Source organism: Salvelinus fontinalis, unplaced genomic scaffold (assembly GCF_029448725.1).
Source record: "Salvelinus fontinalis isolate EN_2023a unplaced genomic scaffold, ASM2944872v1 scaffold_1983, whole genome shotgun sequence".
NCBI lineage: Eukaryota > Metazoa > Chordata > Actinopteri > Salmoniformes > Salmonidae > Salvelinus > Salvelinus fontinalis.
In genome coordinates, this window is record NW_026602192.1 from 1 (window position 1) to 23089 (window position 23089).

At 41.9% G+C, this 23089-nt stretch overlaps 1 protein-coding gene across 1 annotated transcript; it reads right to left on the reverse strand.

The window, feature by feature from the left end:
- Nucleotides 1-293: 293 nt before the first annotated feature.
- LOC129850376 (solute carrier family 12 member 1-like) lies at nucleotides 294-20672 on the reverse strand (the record flags this gene model as incomplete). The annotated part of the gene is made up of 15 exons (XM_055916827.1): nucleotides 20602-20672; nucleotides 18217-18312; nucleotides 11675-11814; nucleotides 11340-11450; nucleotides 4487-4598; nucleotides 4142-4266; nucleotides 3147-3231; nucleotides 2897-3060; nucleotides 2634-2741; nucleotides 2188-2311; nucleotides 1882-1983; nucleotides 1187-1342; nucleotides 867-966; nucleotides 545-656; nucleotides 294-434 (listed from the first exon to the last, which is right to left on the reverse strand). Coding segments are annotated over exons 1-15 (1743 nt in total), but the record flags the coding sequence as incomplete, so codon positions are not given.
- Between the last annotated feature and the right edge of the window lie 2417 nt (nucleotides 20673-23089).

Consider the following 23089-nt stretch of genomic DNA (forward strand, 5'->3'; position numbering starts at 1 on the left):
CAGAGTCGTACCCCAGGTGTACCCCATATATGTGTATCTATTACAGGTGATTATATGTCCAGGTAGTAGATGTGGAGGTGTACCTGCAGCAGTCATTAACTACCACAGAGTCGTACCCCAGGTGTACCCCATATATGTGTATCTATTACAGGTGATTATAAGTCCAGGTAGTAGATGTGGAGGTGTACCTGCAGCAGTCATTAACTACCACAGAGTCGTACCCCAGGTGTACCCCATATATGTGTATCTATTACAGGTGATTCTAAGTCCAGGTAGTAGATGTGGAGGTGTACCTGCAGGAGGTTCTCAGTTCCCTGTCTGAAGGAGTCACAGGCCACCGCAGCATAGAAGGCTTTTCTCTTCCTCTTATTCAGCCACATCTGGTTCTTCTCCATTCCAGCGTTCACATCTGTCAATGTCTCTGTTCTGGGGCCCTGGGGAGAGATAGGAGGGGATATTATATTATCTCACAGCGCTGTGTGTGTGAAGGAGGAATTGAAGGATGAAGAACTTGGTGACTTTAATAAAATGTCTGTACTCTTACCACAAAGACTTCACATGTGAGACAGAGTCCGTAGTTCTTAGTGAAACAATGAGCCAGGTCCAGGAGGGCCGGTCTGTTCTTAGGTGCTCCTGTCAGCACCATACACTGAGGTCTGAGGAGGGGGATAACAGTCAGTTAGCTAAACCACATTATCATTAGTCTTCTTAACATTCTACACTTTCAGGTTAGAATACAGAGCAGTATTGTACCTGTCCCCTTCTTTTAATTTCACCTCTAACCATCAACAGAGTAGGTTTTCCTCCACTTGCCATCCATCAGCATAGTAAGAGGTGTAATACCAGTGGCTTCTGTTGGCTCTTACCTGAAGTTCTTAACATGGTCCTCTACTCCGGTCAGTGACAGAGCGTTGTTGACCGCGCTGACAAACGTCACGGCCTGAGTGGACGAGCCCCAGTTCACATCTGAGGACAACAGAACACACTGATGTTAACACTGAACTTAGAGATGCTATGTAGGAGCTATGTACATCTTATGTCATCCCTATGTACTCATTCCTTTATCAGAGTATTACTTTTGGCCAGCCCAGGCCTCCCATGTGGTAATGTACACTGGTTCTTTGTGTGAGACTGGTTCATATGTATTCTAATGTCAGCTTGATGCAAATCAATGTCTGTGTCTCACTTGGCTTCTTGACGGTGACGTAGACATAGAGGGAGATCTCGATTGCGTAGGTGAGGAGAGCAGCCCACCAGTTGATGACAAACATCACACCACAGCAGAGCACCGCTCCAAACAGAGACAGCCACATGTTGTAGTACCTGTACGCTGGCCTCCAGCCTACACAGGGGAGACATCACAGGAGACAACAGTTAGAGAGAGAGAGTTAGAGAGTTAGAGAGTTAGAGAGAGAGAGAGTTAGAGAGAGAGAGAGAGAGATAGACGTCATGCCAATAAAGCAAATTGAATTGAATTGAATTGAATTGATAGAGAGACAGAGAGTTAGAGAGAGAGAGAGAGTTAGAGAGAGAGAGAGAGTTAGAGAGAGAGAGAGAGTTAGAGAGAGAGAGAGAGATAGAGAGACAGAGAGTTAGAGAGTTGGAGAGAGAGAGAGAGAGAGTTAGAGAGAGAGAGAGAGTTAGAGAGAGAGACAGAGAGTTAGAGAGAGAGACAGAGAGAGAGAGAGATAGAGAGAGAGTTAGAGAGAGAGAGAGAGAGAGAGAGAGAGTTAGAGAGATAGAGAGAGAGAGAGACAGAGAGTTAGAGAGAGAGACAGAGAGAGAGAGAGTTAGAGAGAGAGAGACAGAGAGTTAGAGAGAGAGTTAGAGAGAGAGTTAGAGAGAGAGAGAGTTAGAGAGAGAGTTAGAGAGAGAGAGTACCTGGGGACTTAGCGTATGAAGCGTGGAAGCAGGAGAAGTTGATGAGGGCGTATGATGCCAGGAAGAAGTTGGAGATGATGGGAGCGATGACGTTCAGATCGGCTACACGCACCACACACACACACACACACGCACACGCACCGCACGCACGCCACGCACGCACACCACACACACACACACACACACACACACACACACACACAGCGACACACAACAGAGATTCACTTGAGTTGTTTGTGACATTACCAATATTAAACTAATTGGCGACTGTGGTTTATCTTAAATGTGTGTAGTGACCTCACTCACCGATGATTATGAAGGCGACAGCGATGATGAAGGTCAGAACGTAGCCTCTGATTGGCTCGTTGTTCTTGCCGTGTCCCTTGGCGAAGAACTTCAGTGCAGTGTAGATGTTGTCTTTACACAGAGCCTGAGAAGAGGTATGAGGAGGAAGAAGAGGAAGAGGGGGGGGGCGAGAAGGTAAGGAGGAGCAAGAAGAGAAGGGTGGATGAAGAGGTGGGGGAGGAGGAAGAGAGAGAGGTAGAGGAGGGAGGAGTGGGAGTTAGCTGATTGTAACATAGTTTGATAATTGTTGTCATCTGGCTAGAAGGAACATGAAAAAGAGAACCGCTGGTCACAAGGTGGGGCTCTGTTTCACTCATCATAGACCTTGTAGTAGTACCTGGAACCCTCAGGGCTGATGAATGAGGATCAAGTGAGCAGACAGGTGATAGACAGTAGTAGTGACTGACCTGGAAGACTTTGGGTGCGCTGACGAGGGAGGCGAGGGCGGAGGAGAGGGTGGCAGAGAAGGTTCCTGCTGTGATGAGAGGACCGAACCCTGACACCATGGTCATCACCTGGGGAGGAGGAGACACAGGGCCTGTTTAGTTTCACTGTGTGTGTGTGTGTGTGTGGTTATTTTGTTGTGTGTAGTAGTGAGTTCCATTTTTGTGTTGTTGTACTGAATGTGTAACTGTGTTGTTTGATTGTTGTTACATTGTTGTTGTTGTACCTGGAAGTTGTTCATGGAGCCAAACTTGCAGCTGTTGACATCACAGGAGGAGAAGTTCCATCCCTGCTCACAGGCAGCAGTGTTGGTACCGTTACAGAACATGTTCATCCCTGTGGTAATGGTGTCGTTGATGTTTCCTGTTGCATCACGCACCACCGTGGCAGCTGATCAATTATAAAACAGAACAGACACAACATTTAGGGAGGGTTTCGTGTGTGCGTGTGCGTGCGCGCGTGCGTGCAGTCCTTACAGACACAGAGGGCGACTCCCAGGTATGTGACTCCGGTGATGAGGATGGCCAGCAGGGTTCCTTTAGGGAGAGCATCCTGGGGATCCTGCAGGAGAACCAGAGATATAGGCACCATCGTTAACAACAGCAGAAGTGATAGCTGGAGGAAACAGTGGTTTGGGTCTATGGGATCATTATCCTCTGTTGTTTAAAGTGAAGGTGCCTGTTCACAGACACAATAAAGAGTATTTCTCTCGCTCTCTTTCGCCATCCACCTCTCTCTCTCTCTCTCTCTCTTCTCTCTCTCTCTCTCTCTCTCTCTCTCTCTCTCTCTCTGTCTCTCTCTCTCTCTCTCTCTCTCTCTCTCTCTCTCTCTCTCTCTCCTCTCTCTCTCTCTCTCTCCTCTCTCTCTCTCTCTCTCTCCTCTCTCTCTCTCTCTCTCTCCTCTCTCTCTCTCTCTCTCTCTCTCTCTCTCTCTCTCTCTCTCTCTCTCTCTCTCAATTCAATTCAAGGGGCTTAACATATGTTAACATTGCCAAAGCAAGTGAGGTAGATAATATACAAAAGTGAAATAAACAATAAAAATTAACAGTAAACATTACACATACAGAAGTTTGTATTGGGTTGTATTTACCAAGCTACCAAGCTTCCAATTTACCAAATTACCAATGACTTCACACAGGAAGAAGTTGTGCTACAGTAAAGCTACCCTAAAGAGAAATATACAGTAGTTTATAAAGCTACCCTAAAGAGAAATATACAGTAGTTTATAAAGCTACCCTAAAGAGAAATATACAGTAGTTTATAAAGCTACCCTAAAGAGAAATATACAGTAGTTTATAAAACTACTTTGTGAAAATGATCATATTTAAATCTGAAATGTCATAATATAATGTTAAGAAACATGACTACAAGAACACATCTCTCTGGAGTCGGATGAACTGAGTGAACTGAGATCTGTGTGGTCAGGCAGTAGTGGGTCGGTTGTGAAATAGTCCTTTTTTTGCCCTTCATACCTTCAGGTCTCCAGAGATGTTAGCTCCGGCCAGGATACCCGTGGCAGCAGGGAAGAAGATGGCGAACACAGAGAAGAACGTCTCACCTCGGAAGTCCGGCGGTAAGTTCTCCATAAATATTTTGGCTGTGGGGGAGAAAGAGAAGAGAATAGATGTGGATGAGAAGGGTGTCTCTGTGTCAAACTGGTGATTCTGTCTCTGTGTGTCATTTGACAGAGTATAGAAAAAGACATGTTCTCCTCCTGACCATGTGACCTGAGCAGGACAAACTCAGGGCTCTACTCATGAAGGTTATGTATTTGATGAATTCCTCTATCTATGTGAAGGAAACCTCTGTTGCCTCACCATCATAGTTAAAGAATCCTTTGGACTTCTTGTCGGTGGAGGCTGGGATGCCGGTTCCTACGAAGACGTTGGCGATGGCTACCAGGAGGATGATCAGCAGACCGACCTGGGCCTGAAGAGACATCAACAGGTTAGTCTGGGTTACAAAGCTTTCATATGAAACTAGAGGACAGTTACAAGGTCACACCATTCCTCTCCAACAGCTGAAGAGGAGAAACCGACTGTGATACGGAACTGAACACATAGTGATCTCAGTTACGGTCAATATCAGACATGGAATTGAAAGATGTCAAGTTGATATCAGTTGATGAATTTTCTGATGGAAACATGGGGATTTGAACCATACTGAATGTGGATCTGTCTCTAGCTGTACAGTGAAGTGCAGTGTAACGTAGTGAGACTAGCATAATGTAGTGTAGTGTATGTGTTGTGTATTATATCATGCAGTGTAGTATAATGTAGCATTGAGTAGTGTATTATAATGTAGTGTATTATAATGTAGCGTAGTGTAGCGTAGTATAATGTATTGTAGTATAATGTAGTGTAGTATAATGCAGTGTAGCATAGTATAATGTAGTGTAGTATATTATAATGTAGTGTAGTATATTATAATGTAGTGTAGCATAGTGTAGTGTAATGTTGCATAGTGTAGTATAATGTAGAATAGTGTAGTATAATGTAGTATAATGTAGTGTAGTGGAGTATAATGTAGTGTAGTACAATGTAATGTAGCGTAGATTAGAGTAGCGTAGTGTAGTATAATGTAGTATAATGTAGCGTAGTGTTGTATAGTGTAGTATAATGTAGTATAATGTAGCGTAGTGTAGTATAATATTGTATAGTGTAGTATAATGTAGAATAGTGTAGTATAATGTAGAGTAGCGTAGTATAGTGTAGCATAGTATAATGTAGTACACTGTAGTGTAGTATAATGTGGTATAATGTTGTGTAGCGTAGTGTAGTATAATAGAGTGTAGCAATGTAGTATAATGTTGTGTAGCATAGTGTAGTATAATGTAGTGTGGTGTATGTGTTGTGTATTATATCATGCAGTGTAGTATAATGTAGCATTGAGTAGTGTATTATAATGTAGCGTATTATAATGTAGCTTAGTGTAGCGTAGTATAATGTATTGTAGTATAATGTACTGTAGTATAATGCAGTGTAGCATAGTATAATGTAGTGTAGTATATTATAATGTAGTGTAGCATAGTGTAGCGTAGTGTAGTATAATGTTGTATAGTGTAGTATAATGTAGAATAGTGTAGTATAATGTAGTATAATGTAGTGTGGTGGAGTATAATGTAGTGTAGTACAATGTAATGTAGCATAGATTAGAGTAGCATAGTGTAGTATAATGTAGTATAATATAGTGTAGTATAATGTAGTATAATGTAGAGTAGTGTAGTATAATATTGTATAGTGTAGTATAATGTAGAATAGTGTAGTATAATGTAGAGTAGCGTAGTATAGTGTAGCATAGTATAATGTAGTACAATGTAGTGTAATATAATGTGGTATAATGTTGTGTAATGTAGTGTAGTATAATGGAGTGTAGCAATGTAGTATAATGTTGTGTAGGATAGTGTAGTATAATGTAGTGTAGTACAATGTAATGTAGAGTAGAGGAGCATAGTGTAGTATAATATAGCGTAGTGTAGTATAATGTAATGTAGCGTAGTGTAGTATAATGTAATGTAGCGTAGTGTAGTATAATGTAATGTAGCGTAGTGTAGTATAATGTAGTATAATGTAATGTAGCGTAGTGTAGTATAATGTAGTATAATGTAATGTAGCGTAGTGTAGTATAATGTAGTATAATGTAGTGTAGCGTAGTGTAGTATAATGTAGTATAATGTAATGTAGTGTAGTATAATGTAGTATAATGTAATGTAGCGTAGTGTAGTATAATGTAGTATAATGTAATGTAGCGTAGTATAATGTAATGTAGCGTAGTATAATGTAATGTAGCGTAGTGTAGTATAATGTAATGTAGCGTAGTGTAGTATAATGTAGTATAATGTAATGTAGCGTAGTGTAGTATAATGTAGTATAATGTAATGTAGCGTAGTGTAGTATAATGTAGTATAATGTAATGTAGCGTAGTGTAGTATAATGTAGTATAATGTAATGTAGCGTAGTGTAGTATAATGTAGTATAATGTAATGTAGCGTAGTGTAGTATAATGTAATGTAGCGTAGTGTAGTATAATGTAATGTAGCGTAGTGTAGTATAATGTAATGTAGCGTAGTATAATGTAATGTAGCGTTGTGTAGTATAATGTAGCGTAGTGTAGTATAATGTAATGTAGCGTAGTGTAGTATAATGTAATGTAGCGTAGAGTAGCATAGTGTAGTATAATGTGTAGTATAATGTAGTATAATGTAGCGTAGTGTAGTATAATGTAATGTAGCGTAGTGTAGTATAATGTAATGTAGCGTAGAGTAGAGTAGCATAGTGTAGTATAATGTGTAGTATAATGTAGTATAATGTAGCGTAGTGTAGTATAATTGTCACGTTCCTGACCGGTTTTCTGTTATTTTGTATGTGTTTGACGGTCAGGGCGTGAGTTTGGGTGGGTAGTCTATGTTATGTGTTTCTATGTTTGTAACAGGGTGACCTGATATGGCTCTCAATTAGAGGCAGGTGGTTTTCATTTCCTCTGATTGAGAGTCATATTAAGGTAGGTGTTTTCACACTGTTTGTTTGTGGGTGGTTGTCTCCTGTGTCAGTGTCTGTATGTTACGCCACAAGGGACTGTTTTCGGTTTGTTTGTTTTTTCGGTTTATGTAGTCTGTTCCTGTTTCATGCTTTCTTCGTTATATGTAGTTCTTATGTTCAGGTGCGTCTACTTCGTTTATTGTTTTGTAGTTTGTTAAAGTGTTGTCGTGTTTTTCCGTTTTGTAAATATATATTATGTCGAATTCAGGAAAGCCGTTACAATAATGTAATGTAGCGTAGCGTAGTGTAGTATAATGTAATGTAGCGTAGTGTAGTATAATGTAGCGTAGAGTAGTATAATGTAATGTAGCGTAGTGTAGTATAATGTAGCGTAGCGTAGTGTAGTATAATGTAATGTAGCGTAGTGTAGTTTCATGTAATGTAGCGTAGTGTAGTATAATGTAATGTAGCGTAGTGTAGTATAATGTAATGTAGCATAGTGTAGTATAATGTAGCGTAGCGTAGTGTAGTATAATGTAATGTAGCGTAGTGTAGTTTCATGTAATGTAGCGTAGTGTAGTATAATGTAATGTAGCGTAGTGTAGTATAATGTAATGTAGCGTAGTGTAGTATAATGTAGCGTAGCGTAGAGTAGTATAATGTAATGTAGCGTAGAGTAGTATAATGTAATGTAGCGTAGTGTAGTTTCATGTAATGTGGCGTAGAGTAGTATAATGTAATGTAGAGTAGTATAATGTAATGTAGAGTATTATAATGTAATGTAGCATAGAGTAGTATAATGTAATGTAGCGTAGTGTAGCATAATCTAGTATAATGTAGAGTAGTATAATGTAATGTAGCGTAGAGTAGTATAATGTAATGTAGCGTAGTGTAGCATAATCTAGTATAATGTAGAGTAGTATAATGTAATATAGCGTAGAGTAGTATAATGTAATGTAGCGTAGAGTAGTATAATGTAATGTAGAGTAGAGTAGTATAATGTAATGTAGCGTAGAGTAGTATAATGTAATGTAGAGTAGAGTAGTATAATGTAATGTAGCGTAGAGTAGTATAATGTAATGTAGTGTAGAGTAGTATAATGTAATGTAGAGTAGAGTAGTATAATGTAATGTAGAGTAGTGTAATGTAATGTAGCGTAGAGTAGTATAATGTAATGTAGCGTAGAGTAATGTAATGTAATGTAGCGTAGAGTAATGTAATGTAATGTAGCGTAGAGTAGTATAATGTAATGTAGCGTAGAGTAATGTAATGTAATGTAGCGTAGAGTAATGTAATGTAATGTAGCGTAGAGTAGTATAATGTAATGTAGCGTAGAGTAATGTAATGTAATGTAGCGTAGAGTAATGTAATGTAATGTAGCGTAGAGTAGAGTAGTATAATGTAATGTAGAGTAGTGTAATGTAATGTAGCGTAGAGTAGTATAATGTAATGTAGCGTAGAGTAGTATAATGTAATGTAGCGTAGAGTAGTGTAATGTAGCGTAGAGTAGAGTAGTATAATGTAATGTAGCGTAGAGTAGTATAATGTAATGTAGCGTAGAGTAGTGTAATGTAATGTAGCGTAGAGTAATGTAATGTAATGTAGCGTAGAGTAGAGTAGTATAATGTAATGTAGAGTAGTGTAATGTAATGTAGAGTAGAGTAGTATAATGTAATGTAGCGTAGAGTAGTATAATGTAATGTAGCGTAGAGTAGTGTAATGTAGCGTAGAGTAGAGTAGTATAATGTAATGTAGCGTAGAGTAGTATAATGTAATGTAGCGTAGAGTAGTATAATGTAATGTAGAGTAGAGTAGTATAATGTAATGTAGCGTAGAGTAGTATAATGTAATGTAGCGTAGAGTAGTATAATGTAATGTAGAGTAGTATAATGTAATGTAGAGTAGTGTAATGTAATGTAGCGTAGAGTAGTATAATGTAATGTAGCGTAGAGTAGTATAATGTAATGTAGCGTAGAGTAGTATAATGTAATGTAGAGTAGAGTAATGTAATGTAATGTAGCGTAGAGTAGAGTAGTATAATGTAGCGTAGAGTAGTATAATGTAATGTAGCGTAGAGTAGAGTAGTATAATGTAATGTAGCGTAGAGTAGTATAATGTAATGTAGCGTAGAGTAGTATAATGTAATGTAGCGTAGAGTAGTATAATGTAATGTAGCGTAGAGTAGTATAATGTAGCGTAGAGTAGTATAATGTAATGTAGCGTAGAGTAGAGTAGTATAATGTAATGTAGCGTAGAGTAGTATAATGTAATGTAGCGTAGAGTAGTATAATGTAATGTAGCGTAGAGTAGTATAATGTAATGTAGCGTAGAGTAGTATACTATAATGTAGCGTAGAGTAATGTAATGTAGCGTAGAGTAATGTAATGTAATGTAGCGTAGAGTAGTATAGTAATAGTAATAGTAGCTACATTACATTATACTACTCTACGCTACATTACATTATACTACTCTACTCTACATTACATTATACTACTCTACGCTACATTACATTATACTACTCTACGCTACATTACATTATACTACTCTACGCTACATTACATTATACTACTCTACGCTACGCTACATTACATTATACTACTCTACGCTATAGTAATGTAGCGTAGAGTAACGTAATGTAATGTAGCGTAGAGTAATGTAATGTAATGTAGCGTAGAGTAGTGTAATGTAGCGTAGAGTAGAGTAGTATAATGTAATGTAGCGTAGAGTAGTATAATGTAATGTAGCGTAGCGTAGAGTAGTATAATGTAATGTAGCGTAGAGTAGTATAATGTAATGTAGCGTAGAGTAGTATAATGTAATGTAGCGTAGAGTAGTATAATGTAATGTAGAGTAGAGTAGTATAATGTAATGTAGCGTAGAGTAGTATAATGTAATGTAGCGTAGAGTAGTATAATGTAATGTAGAGTAGAGTAGTATAATGTAATGTAGAGTAGTGTAATGTAATGTAGCGTAGAGTAGTATAATGTAATGTAGCGTAGAGTAGTATAATGTAATGTAGCGTAGAGTAGAGTAGTATAATGTAATGTAGAGTAGAGTAATGTAATGTAATGTAGCGTAGAGTAGAGTAGTATAATGTAGCGTAGAGTAGTATAATGTAATGTAGCGTAGAGTAGAGTAGTATAATGTAATGTAGCGTAGAGTAGTATAATGTAATGTAGCGTAGAGTTGTATAATGTAATGTAGCGTAGAGTAGTATAATGTAATGTAGCGTAGAGTAGTATAATGTAGCGTAGAGTAGTATAATGTAATGTAGCATAGAGTAGTATAATGTAATGTAGCGTAGAGTAGTATAATGTAATGTAGCGTAGAGTAGTATAATGTAATGTAGCGTAGAGTAGTATAATGTAATGTAGCGTAGAGTAGTATACTATAATGTAGCGTAGAGTAATGTAATGTAGCGTAGAGTAGTATAATGTAATGTAGCGTAGAGTAGTATAATGTAATGTAGAGTAGAGTAATGTAATGTAATGTAGCGTAGAGTAGAGTAGTATAATGTAGCGTAGAGTAGTATAATGTAATGTAGAGTAGAGTAGTATAATGTAATGTAGCGTAGAGTAGTATAATGTAATGTAGCGTAGAGTAGTATAATGTAATGTAGCGTAGAGTAGTATAATGTAATGTAGCGTAGAGTAGTATAATGTAGCGTAGAGTAGTATAATGTAATGTAGCATAGAGTAGTATACTGTAATGTAGCGTAGAGTAGTATAATGTAATGTAGCGTAGAGTAGTATAATGTAATGTAGCGTAGAGTAGTATAATGTAATGTAGCGTAGAGTAGTATAATGTAATGTAGCGTAGAGTAGTATACTATAATGTAGCGTAGAGTAATGTAATGTAGCGTAGAGTAGTATACTGTAATGTATCGTAGAGTAGTATACTATAATGTAGCGTAGAGTAATGTAGCTTAGAGTAGTATAATGTAATGTAGCGTAGAGTAGTGTAATTTAGCGTAGAGTAGTATAATGTAATGTAGCGTAGTATACTGTAGTATAATCTAATGTAGCGTAGAGTAGTGTAATGTAATGTAGCGTAGTGTAGCATAATGTAGTATAATGTAGCGTAGTATTGTATAATGTAGTGTAATATAATGTAGAGTAGTGTTGTTTATTGTAGTGTAGTGTAGTATAATGTAATGTAGCGTAGTGTTGCTTAGCGTAGTGTAGTATCTCACCTTGGCCTCCCACTCCATCCCGGCCACTGAGATCCCCAGCAGCAGTACCACCGAGATACAGCCGATGATCCTAATGTCATTCAGCTCATCTATCATGATGGCATCGTTTTCCTGTAGAGGAGAGGGAAGGAGGGGGAGACAGAGGTGGAGAGAGAGATGCACAGGGAGAGGTAGAGAGGGACCACAGTCAGTGATCTGACACACACACACACACACACACACACACACACACACACACACACACACACACACACACACACACACACACACACACACACACACACACACACACACACACACACACACACACACACACACACACAGATGTTACGTACCTTGAGTAGGTCCACCACAGTCTCTGCGAAGCCCACCACGTACATCGCCACGGCAACAGCGTTAGCGAAGGCGAAGATGAGACCGATGGAACCGCCAAACTCTGGTCCCAGACTACGTGATATCAGGTAGTACGCCCCTCCTGGAAACCAATTAAGTCAATCAGCAAATCAGTCAGTCAGTCATTCAGTCAATCAATCAATCAATCAGTCATTCTTCATTCCTATACTTGTACATACAGTGGACACAGAGCAGGTAGAGAGCGGGGATAATAACATTCCTATACTTGTACATACAGTGGACACAGAGCAGGTAGAGAGCGGGGATAATAACATTCCTATACTTGTACATACAGTGGACACAGAGCAGGTAGAGAGCGGGGATAATAACATTCCTATACTTGTACATACAGTGGACAGAGCAGGTAGGGAGCGGGGATAATAACATTCCTATACTTGTACATACAGTGGACACAGAGCAGGTAGAGAGCGGGGATAATAACATTCCTATACTTGTACATACAGTGGACACAGAGCAGGTAGAGAGCGAGGATAATAACATTCCTATACTTGTACATACAGTGGACAGAGAGCAGGTAGGGAGCGGGGATAATAACATTCCTATACTTGTACATACAGTGGACAGAGAGCAGGTAGGGAGCGGGGATAATAACATTCCTATACTTGTACATACAGTGGACACAGAGCAGGTAGAGAGCGGGGATAATAACATTCCTATACTTGTACATACAGTGGACAGAGAGCAGGTAGGGAGCGGGGATAATAACATTCCTATACTTGTACATACAGTGGACACAGAGCAGGTAGAGAGCGGGGATAATAACATTCCTATACTTGTACATACAGTGGACCCAGAGCAGGTAGAGAGCGGGGATAATAACATTCCTATACTTGTACATACAGTGGACAGAGAGCAGGTAGGGAGCGGGGATAATAACATTCCTATACTTGTACATACAGTGGACCCAGAGCAGGTAGAGAGCGGGGATAATAACATTCCTATACTTGTACATACAGTGGACAGAGAGCAGGTAGGGAGCGGGGATAATAACATTCCTATACTTGTACATACAGTGGACAGAGCAGGTAGGGAGCGGGGATAATAACATTCCTATACTTGTACATACAGTGGACACAGAGCAGGTAGAGAGCGGGGATAATAACATTCCTATACTTGTACATACAGTGGACACAGAGCAGGTAGAGAGCGGGGATAATAACATTCCTATACTTGTACATACAGTGGACAGAGAGCAGGTAGGGAGCGGGGATAATAACATTCCTATACTTGTACATACAGTGGACACAGAGCAGGTAGAGAGCGGGGATAATAACATTCCTATACTTGTACATACAGTGGACAGAGAGCAGGTAGGGAGCGGGGATAATAACATTCCTATACTTGTACATACAGTGGACAGAGAGCAGGTAGGGAGCGGGGATAATAACATTCCTATACTTGTACATACAGTGGACCCAGAGCAGGTAGGGAGCGGGGATAATAACATTCCTATACTTGTACATACAGTGGACACAGAGCAGGTAGAGAGCGGGGATAATAACATTCCTATACTTGTACATACAGTGGACAGAGAGCAGGTAGGGAGCGGGGATAATAACATTCCTATACTTGTACATACAGTGGACGGAGAGCAGGTAGAGAGCGGGGATAATAACATTCCTATACTTGTACATACAGTGGACAGAGCAGGTAGGGAGCGGGGATAATAACATTCCTATACTTGTACATACAGTGGACAGAGAGCAGGTAGAGAGCGGGGATAATAACATTCCTATACTTGTACATACAGTGGACAGAGAGCAGGTAGAGAGCGGGGATAATAACATTCCTATACTTGTACATACAGTGGACAGAGAGCAGGTAGGGAGCGGGGATACTAACATTCCTATACTTGTACATACAGTGGACACAGAGCAGGTAGAGAGCGGGGATAATAACATTCCTATACTTGTACATACAGTGGACAGAGCAGGTAGGGAGCGGGGATAATAACATTCCTATACTTGTACATACAGTGGACAGAGCAGGTAGGGAGCGGGGATAATAACATTCCTATACTTGTACATACAGTGGACACAGAGCAGGTAGAGAGCGGGGATAATAACATTCCTATACTTGTACATACAGTGGACAGAGCAGGTAGGGAGCGGGGATAATAACATTCCTATACTTGTACATACAGTGGACAGAGCAGGTAGGGAGCGGGGATAATAACATTCCTATACTTGTACATACAGTGGACAGAGCAGGTAGGGAGCGGGGATAATAACATTCCTATACTTGTACATACAGTGGACACAGAGCAGGTAGAGAGCGGGGATAATAACATTCCTATACTTGTACATACAGTGGACAGAGAGCAGGTAGGGAGCGGGGATAATAACATTCCTATACTTGTACATACAGTGGACAGAGAGCAGGTAGGGAGCGGGGATAATAACATTCCTATACTTGTACATACAGTGGACACAGAGCAGGTAGAGAGCGGGGATAATAACATTCCTATACTTGTACATACAGTGGACAGAGAGCAGGTAGGGAGCGGGGATAATAACATTCCTATACTTGTACATACAGTGGACAGAGAGCAGGTAGGGAGCGGGGATAATAACATTCCTATACTTGTACATACAGTGGACCCAGAGCAGGTAGAGAGCGGGGATAATAACATTCCTATACTTGTACATACAGTGGACAGAGAGCAGGTAGAGAGCGGGGATAATAACATTCCTATACTTTTACATACAGTGGACAGAGCAGGTAGGGAGCGGGGATAATAACATTCCTATACTTGTACATACAGTGGACACAGAGCAGGTAGAGAGCGGGGATAATAACATTCCTATACTTGTACATACAGTGGACAGAGAGCAGGTAGGGAGCGGGGATAATAACATTCCTATACTTGTACATACAGTGGACAGAGAGCAGGTAGGGAGCGGGGATAATAACATTCCTATACTTGTACATACAGTGGACAGAGCAGGTAGAGAGCGGGGATAATAACATTCCTATACTTGTACATACAGTGGACAGAGAGCAGGTAGGGAGCGGGGATAATAACATTCCTATATTTGTACATACAGTGGACAGAGCAGGTAGAGAGCGGGGATAATAACATTCCTATACTTGTACATACAGTGGACAGAGAGCAGGTAGAGAGCGGGGATAATAACATTCCTATACTTGTACATACAGTGGACAGAGAGCAGGTAGGGAGCGGGGATACTAACATTCCTATACTTGTACATACAGTGGACACAGAGCAGGTAGAGAGCGGGGATAATAACATTCCTATACTTGTACATACAGTGGACAGAGCAGGTAGGGAGCGGGGATAATAACATTCCTATACTTGTACATACAGTGGACAGAGCAGGTAGGGAGCGGGGATAATAACATTCCTATACTTGTACATACAGTGGACACAGAGCAGGTAGAGAGCGGGGATAATAACATTCCTATACTTGTACATACAGTGGACAGAGCAGGTAGGGAGCGGGGATAATAACATTCCTATACTTGTACATACAGTGGACAGAGCAGGTAGGGAGCGGGGATAATAACATTCCTATACTTGTACATACAGTGGACAGAGCAGGTAGGGAGCGGGGATAATAACATTCCTATACTTGTACATACAGTGGACACAGAGCAGGTAGAGAGCGGGGATAATAACATTCCTATACTTGTACATACAGTGGACAAAGAGCAGGTAGGGAGCGGGGATAATAACATTCCTATACTTGTACATACAGTGGACAGAGAGCAGGTAGGGAGCGGGGATAATAACATTCCTATACTTGTACATACAGTGGACACAGAGCAGGTAGAGAGCGGGGATAATAACATTCCTATACTTGTACATACAGTGGACAGAGAGCAGGTAGGGAGCGGGGATAATAACATTCCTATACTTGTACATACAGTGGACAGAGAGCAGGTAGGGAGCGGGGATAATAACATTCCTATACTTGTACATACAGTGGACCCAGAGCAGGTAGAGAGCGGGGATAATAACATTCCTATACTTGTACATACAGTGGACAGAGAGCAGGTAGAGAGTGGGGATAATAACATTCCTATACTTGTACATACAGTGGACAGAGCAGGTAGGGAGCGGGGATAATAACATTCCTATACTTGTACATACAGTGGACACAGAGCAGGTAGAGAGCGGGGATAATAACATTCCTATACTTGTACATACAGTGGACAGAGAGCAGGTAGGGAGCGGGGATAATAACATTCCTATACTTGTACATACAGTGGACAGAGAGCAGGTAGGGAGCGGGGATAATAACATTCCTATACTTGTACATACAGTGGACAGAGCAGGTAGAGAGCGGGGATAATAACATTCCTATACTTGTACATACAGTGGACAGAGCAGGTAGAGAGCGGGGATAATAACATTCCTATACTTGTACATACAGTGGACAGAGCAGGTAGAGAGCGGGGATAATAACATTCCTATACTTGTACATACAGTGGACAGAGCAGGTAGAGAGCGGGGATAATAACATTCCTATACTTGTACATACAGTGGACAGAGAGCAGGTAGGGAGCGGGGATAATAACATTCCTATACTTGTACATACAGTGGACAGAGCAGGTAGGGAGCGGGGATAATAACATTCCTATACTTGTACATACAGTGGACAGAGAGCAGGTAGAGAGCGGGGATAATAACATTCCTATACTTGTACATACAGTGGACAGAGCAGGTAGGGAGCGGGGATAATAACATTCCTATACTTGTACATACAGTGGACAGAGAGCAGGTAGGGAGCGGGGATAATAACATTCCTATACTTGTACATACAGTGGACGGAGAGCAGGTAGAGAGCGGGGATACTAACATTCCTATACTTGTACATACAGTGGACACAGAGCAGGTAGAGAGCGGGGATAATAACATTCCTATACTTGTACATACAGTGGACAGAGAGCAGGTAGGGAGCGGGGATAATAACATTCCTATACTTGTACATACAGTGGACAGAGCAGGTAGGGAGCGGGGATAATAACATTCCTATACTTGTACATACAGTGGACACAGAGCAGGTAGGGAGCGGGGATAATAACATTCCTATACTTGTACATACAGTGGACAGAGAGCAGGTAGAGAGCGGGGATAATAACATTCCTATACTTGTACATACAGTGGACACAGAGCAGGTAGAGAGCGGGGATAATAACATTCCTATACTTGTACATACAGTGGACACAGAGCAGGTAGAGAGCGGGGATAATAACATTCCTATACTTGTACATACAGTAGACACAGAGCAGGTAGAGAGCGGGGATAATAACATTCCTATACTTGTACATACAGTGGACAGAGAGCAGGTAGAGAGCGGGGATAATAACATTCCTATACTTGTACATACAGTGGACAGAGAGCAGGTAGAGAGCGGGGATAATAACATTCCTATACTTGTACATACAGTGGACAGAGAGCAGGTAGGGAGCGGGGATAATAACATTCCTATACTTGTACATACAGTGGACACAGAGCAGGTAGGGAGCGGGGATAATAACATTCCTATACTTGTACATACAGTGGACAGAGAGCAGGTAGGGAGCGGGGATAATAACATTCCTATACTTGTACATACAGTGGACACAGAGCAGGTAGGGAGCGGGGATAATAACATTCCTATACTTGTACATACAGTGGACACAGAGCAGGTAGAGAGCGGGGATAATAACATTCCTATACTTGTACATACAGTGGACACAGAGCAGGTAGGGAGCGGGGATAATAACATTCCTATACTTGTACATACAGTGGACACAGAGCAGGTAGGGAGCGGGGATAATAACATTCCTATACTTGTACATACAGTGGACACAGAGCAGTTAGAGAGCGGGGATAATAACATTCCTATACTTGTACATACAGTGGACAGAGCAGGTAGAGAGCGGGGATAATAACATTCCTATACTTGTACATACAGTGGACAGAGAGCAGGTAGGGAGCGGGGATAATAACATTCCTATACTTGTACATACAGTGGACAGAGAGCAGGTAGGGAGCGGGGATAATAACATTCCTATACTTGTACATACAGTGGACACAGAGCAGTTAGAGAGCGGGGATAATAACATTCCTATACTTGTACATACAGTGGACAGAGAGCAGGTAGGGAGCGGGGATAATAACATTCCTATACTTGTACATACAGTGGACAGTCATTGAGAACAACCTTACAGCTCTCCTTGTTCTTTCCAACATTGTCTGATGTTTATAATGTGTTGATTGCCTGTATAAAGCCTCACTACTGTTATTTCACTGCTGCTCTTTAATTATTTGTTATTTTTCTATTTTTCTTCTTTCTTTCTTTTTTACTTATCTGTTTTTTTTACTTAGCACTTATTTTTCTCAAAACTGCATTGTTGGTTAAGGACTTGGAAGTAAGCATTTTACTGTAAGGTCTACACCTGTTGTATTCGCTGCATGTGACAAATAACATTTCATTTGATTTGGTTGACTCACCTCCTCGTACCACTCCATTGGTGCAGATAGCAGACATGGAGAGACCTGTGACGGTGGTCACCACACAGCTCAGAGCAATGACCACAATGCCCAGACCTAAAACACAAAATACCAGTTCATCCAACTCCCCCCTGCTCAGGCTATTTACAGTCTGTCTACATGTGATAGCATACAATGTTTTTGCAAAGTTTGAATTCCACACTGAAATGTCTTTTGTTTCTTCTTAAAGATGGTCCTCCAGCAATTTTGGAACTTTTATGTTGAAAGTGATATACAGTAAATACAGTAAAGTACTTAAAATAAAGGATAAAAAATATGTTTTGAGCAAAATCTTTTTTTTTTTAAACACAACTGCAAACTTCAACGAGATGTCATCGCCCTTCTCTCTTGCTTGAGGAACAATAGAGAAGCAGTAGAGAACAGAAGAGGAAAGGCCAACCCCCACTTGTGCCATGTCACAAGGATACCTGGACCACCTATTGAGATGTGCCTTTTGTTAAGTAAATCAGGTGATAAATGAGCTAAATCAGAAACTGGAGCAGGACTTTAAGAACCCAAGTACAAAGGAGTGTAGAGTGTTCTGTTTTCGTCACACTGTGCTGATTCTGAAATAATCTACCACCTCCTCTTTCTAACACCTGACCACACCTTCTGTCCCCTCCAGTCACATCTAACACCTTGAGAAACACAGTGAAGCCTTCTGTCCCCTCCAGTCACCTCTAACACCTTGAGAAACACAGTGAAGCCTTCTGTCCCCTCCAGTCACATCTAACACCTTGAGAAACACAGTGAAGCCTTCTGTCCCCTCCAGTCACCTCTAACACCTTGAGAAACACAGTGAAGCCTTCTGTCCCCTCCAGTCACCTCTAACACCTTGAGAAACACAGTGAAGCCTTCTGTCCCCTCCAGTCACATCTAACACCTTGAGAAACACAGTGAAGCCTTCTGTCCCCTCCAGTCACCTCTAACACCTTGAGAAACACAGTGAAGCCTTCTGTCCCCTCCAGTCACCTCTAACACCTTGAGAAACACAGTGAAGCCTTCTGTCCCCTCCAGTCACCTCTAACACCTTGAGAAACACAGTGAAGCCTTCTGTCCCCTCCAGTCACCTCTAACACCTTGAGAAACACAGTGAAGCCTTCTGTCCCCTCCAGTCACCTCTAACACCTTGAGAAACACAGTGAAGCCTTCTGTGCGTCTGAAATGGTCCATTCTCAGGACTAATGGTGCTGTAGGCCTGCAGGCTGTTTGTCCAGGCAGGCTGTTTACTCTGATATCAGTCATGGTCTCTATCTGCACTGCAGCCAGCTCTCTGAAACACATTAGTTATGCTCCATAAAGAGGTCCTCACCCCTGATAAACACACACATGCACACAAACACACAAACACAAACACACACACATACACACACATACACACACCTGGTACATTCAAGCTACTTCCTTTGCTTTGACCTCAGAGTGAAGGACACTGGGAGCTGACTGGTTGTCTGGCCCTCTTTTTGTGTTGTACATATTTTTGCATGTCTACACTCTCAGAAACAAAGAGAGCAGCAAAGAATGTCCCTGTAGGTGAGTGGTATTCAAACTTTTTCAGTGGGGACCCAATTTTTTCCACCAGAATTTCTGGGGACCCCATTTTCCCCCCAATAATTTCATGCAACCCCAACCGAAATCTAAAGACACAACCTTAAAATGTTCATTGCATATTAATTTCTTATCAACATTAAAAGAAACCAATAAATAAATTTTCTCAATAAAATTGTAGCTTTCAAATTATCTTTCTCAAAACGTTTGTATATTGTATACAGTAATACAGTAATAATAGTAATCATTGTTTAAAATATTATTTCTTTCAACATTTTGACGACCCCACTGCAGTTACCCCATTGCGACCCCAACTTTGAATAGCACTTCTTTAGGGGAGTATTGGGGAACCCTCTGAATTGTTCTCCCATTTAAGATAGGTAGAACTCTTTCTGGTTCCCAACACCAACCTTTATCTATTTGGAATCCAGATGATTATTTTGTAACCTGGTTCTATCTGGAAACCTAAAGGGTTCTATCTGGAAACCTAAAGGGTTCTATCTGGGAACCTAAAGGGTTCTATCTGGAAACCTAAAGGGTTCTATCTGGAAACCTAAAGGGTTCTATCTGGGAACCTAAAGGGTTCTATCTGGAAACCTAAAGGCTTCTATCTGGAAACCTAAAGGGTTCTATCTGGAAACCTAAGGGCTTCTATCTGGAAACCTAAAGGGTTCTATCTGACCTGAAAAGGAGCCTGTTTTCAGGGGGTTGTCTTGCAGGAACCAATGTGCTACATAACACTCTTTTTTTCTGATAGTGTATGGGGTGTAATTATTTATTTCTCTGTGTTGTACTTACCCCAGCCGGCCTGTCCAAACACCCAGGACAGACGGATGAACAGCATCACACCCCAGATGTTCAACATACATCTCACCTAGAGAAGAGGAAAGACAAGAGGAGAGAGAGGAGAGAAGGGGGAGAGACAGGAGGGGAGCGAGGGGAGGAGAGAGAGGAGGAGAGAGACAGGAGGAGACAGAGGAGGCGAGAGAGGACGAGAGAGAGGAGGAGAGAGATAGGAGGAGAGAGAGGAGGAAAGAGACAGGAGGAGAGAGACAGAGAGTAGGAGAGAGGCTAGGTTAGGTAGACTGGGGTTAGCCCTGAGTTGCACACAGGGCAGGGTTACAATCCAGTTACCACTAAATACAGTAACTATCTCAATCACTTTGACCTTGTCTCTTCGCTTCCAGTCAGATCGTAGTTAGGTTAGATAGAGACTGGGTTATGACAGAATGACTATCTGAATCTCTTTATCACTGTGTCTGTGTCTGAGGCTTCCAGTCAGATCGTAGTTAGGTTAGATAGAGACTGGGTTATGACAGAATGACTATCTGAATCTCTTTATCACTGTGTCGGTGTCTGTGTCTGAGACTTCCAGACAGATCATGTGACCTGTCAGGGTATCACTGAGGTATGCAGGTTAACTCATTGATGCTGTGTTGTGATACACAGTTCAGGAGTGGCCAGGGTGACCTCCAGTGACCCCCAGTAGAAGAAGTTCCCATAACCTGACCACACAGACCAGGACTCCCCATTCACCCTGCTCGATATCCAGCCACACTCTCTAAGACTCTATTCCTACTCACCACGATCCCATTAGGACAGGCCAGTCCCCATAACCAACGGCCCTCACCAGGATCCCATTAGGCCAGTCCCCATAACCAACTGCCCTCACCAGGATCCCATTAGGCCATTCCCCATAACCAACTGCCCTCACTAGGATCCCATTAGGCCAGTCCCCATAACCAACTGCCCTCACCAGGTTCCCATTAGGCCAGTCCCCATAACCAACTGCCCTCACCAACTGCCCTCACCAGGATCCCATTAGGACAGGCCAGTCTCCATAACCAACTGCCCTCACCAGGATCCCATTAGGCCAGTCCCCATAACCAACTGCCCTCACCAACTGCCCTCACCACGATCCCATTAGGACAGGCCAGTCTCCATAACCAACTGCCCTCACCAGGATCCCATTAGGCCAGTCCCCATAACCAACTGCCCTCACCAACTGCTCTCACCAGGATCCCATTAGGCCAGTCTCCATAACCAACTGCCCTCACCAGGATCCCATTAGGCCAGTCTCCATAACCAACTGCTCTCACCAGGATCCCATTAGGCCAGTCTCCATAACCAACTGCCCTCACCAGGATCCCATTAGGCCAGTCCCCATAACCAACTGCCCTCACCAACTGCCCTCACCAGGATCCCATTAGGCCAGTCTCCATAACCAACTGCCCTCACCAGGATCCCATTAGGCCAGTCTCCATAACCAACTGCCCTCACCAGGTTCCCATTAGGCCAGTTCCCATAACCAACTGCCCTCACCAGGTACCTATACAGGTAGTGAGCGACCCCATTAAGAACCATCCTAACCCTGTCCAATATAACCCATCTCCACTACCCAGGACCCTCCTAACCCTGTCCAATATAACCCATATCCACTACCCAGGACCCTCCTAACCCTGTCCAATATAACCCATCTCCACTCCCCAGGACCCTCCTAACCCTGTCCAATATAACCCATCTCCACTAACCAGGACCCTCCTAACCCTGTCCAATATAACCCATATCCACTACCCAGGACCCTCCTAACCCTGTTCAATATAACCCATCTCCACTACCCAGGACCCTCCTAACCCTGTCCAATATAACCCATCTCCACTAACCAGGACCCTCCTAACCCTGTCCAATATAACCCATCTCCACTAACCAGGACCCTCCTAACCCTGTCCAATATAACCCATCTCCACTAACCAGGACCCTCCTAACCCTGTCCAATATAACCCATCTCCACTAACCAGGACCCTCCTAACCCTGTCCAATATAACCCATCTCCACTAACCAGGACCCTCCTAACCCTGTCCAATATAACCCATCTCCACTACCCAGGACCCTCCTAACCCTGTCCAATATAACCCATCTCCACTAACCAGGACCCTCCTAACCCTGTCCAATATAACCCATCTCCACTCCCCAGACCCTCCTAACCCTGTCCAATATAACCCATCTCCACTCCCCAGGACCCTCCTAACCCTGTCCAATATAACCCATCTCCACTAACCAGGACCCTCCTAACCCTGTTCAATATAACCCATCTCCACTAACCAGGACCCTCCTAACCCTGTCCAATATAACCCATCTCCACTAACCAGGACCCTCCTAACCCTGTCCAATATAACCCATCTCCACTAACCAGGACCGTCCTAACCCTGTCCAATATAACCCATCTCCACTAACCAGGACCATCCTAACCCTGTCCAATATAACCCATCTCCACTAACCAGGACCG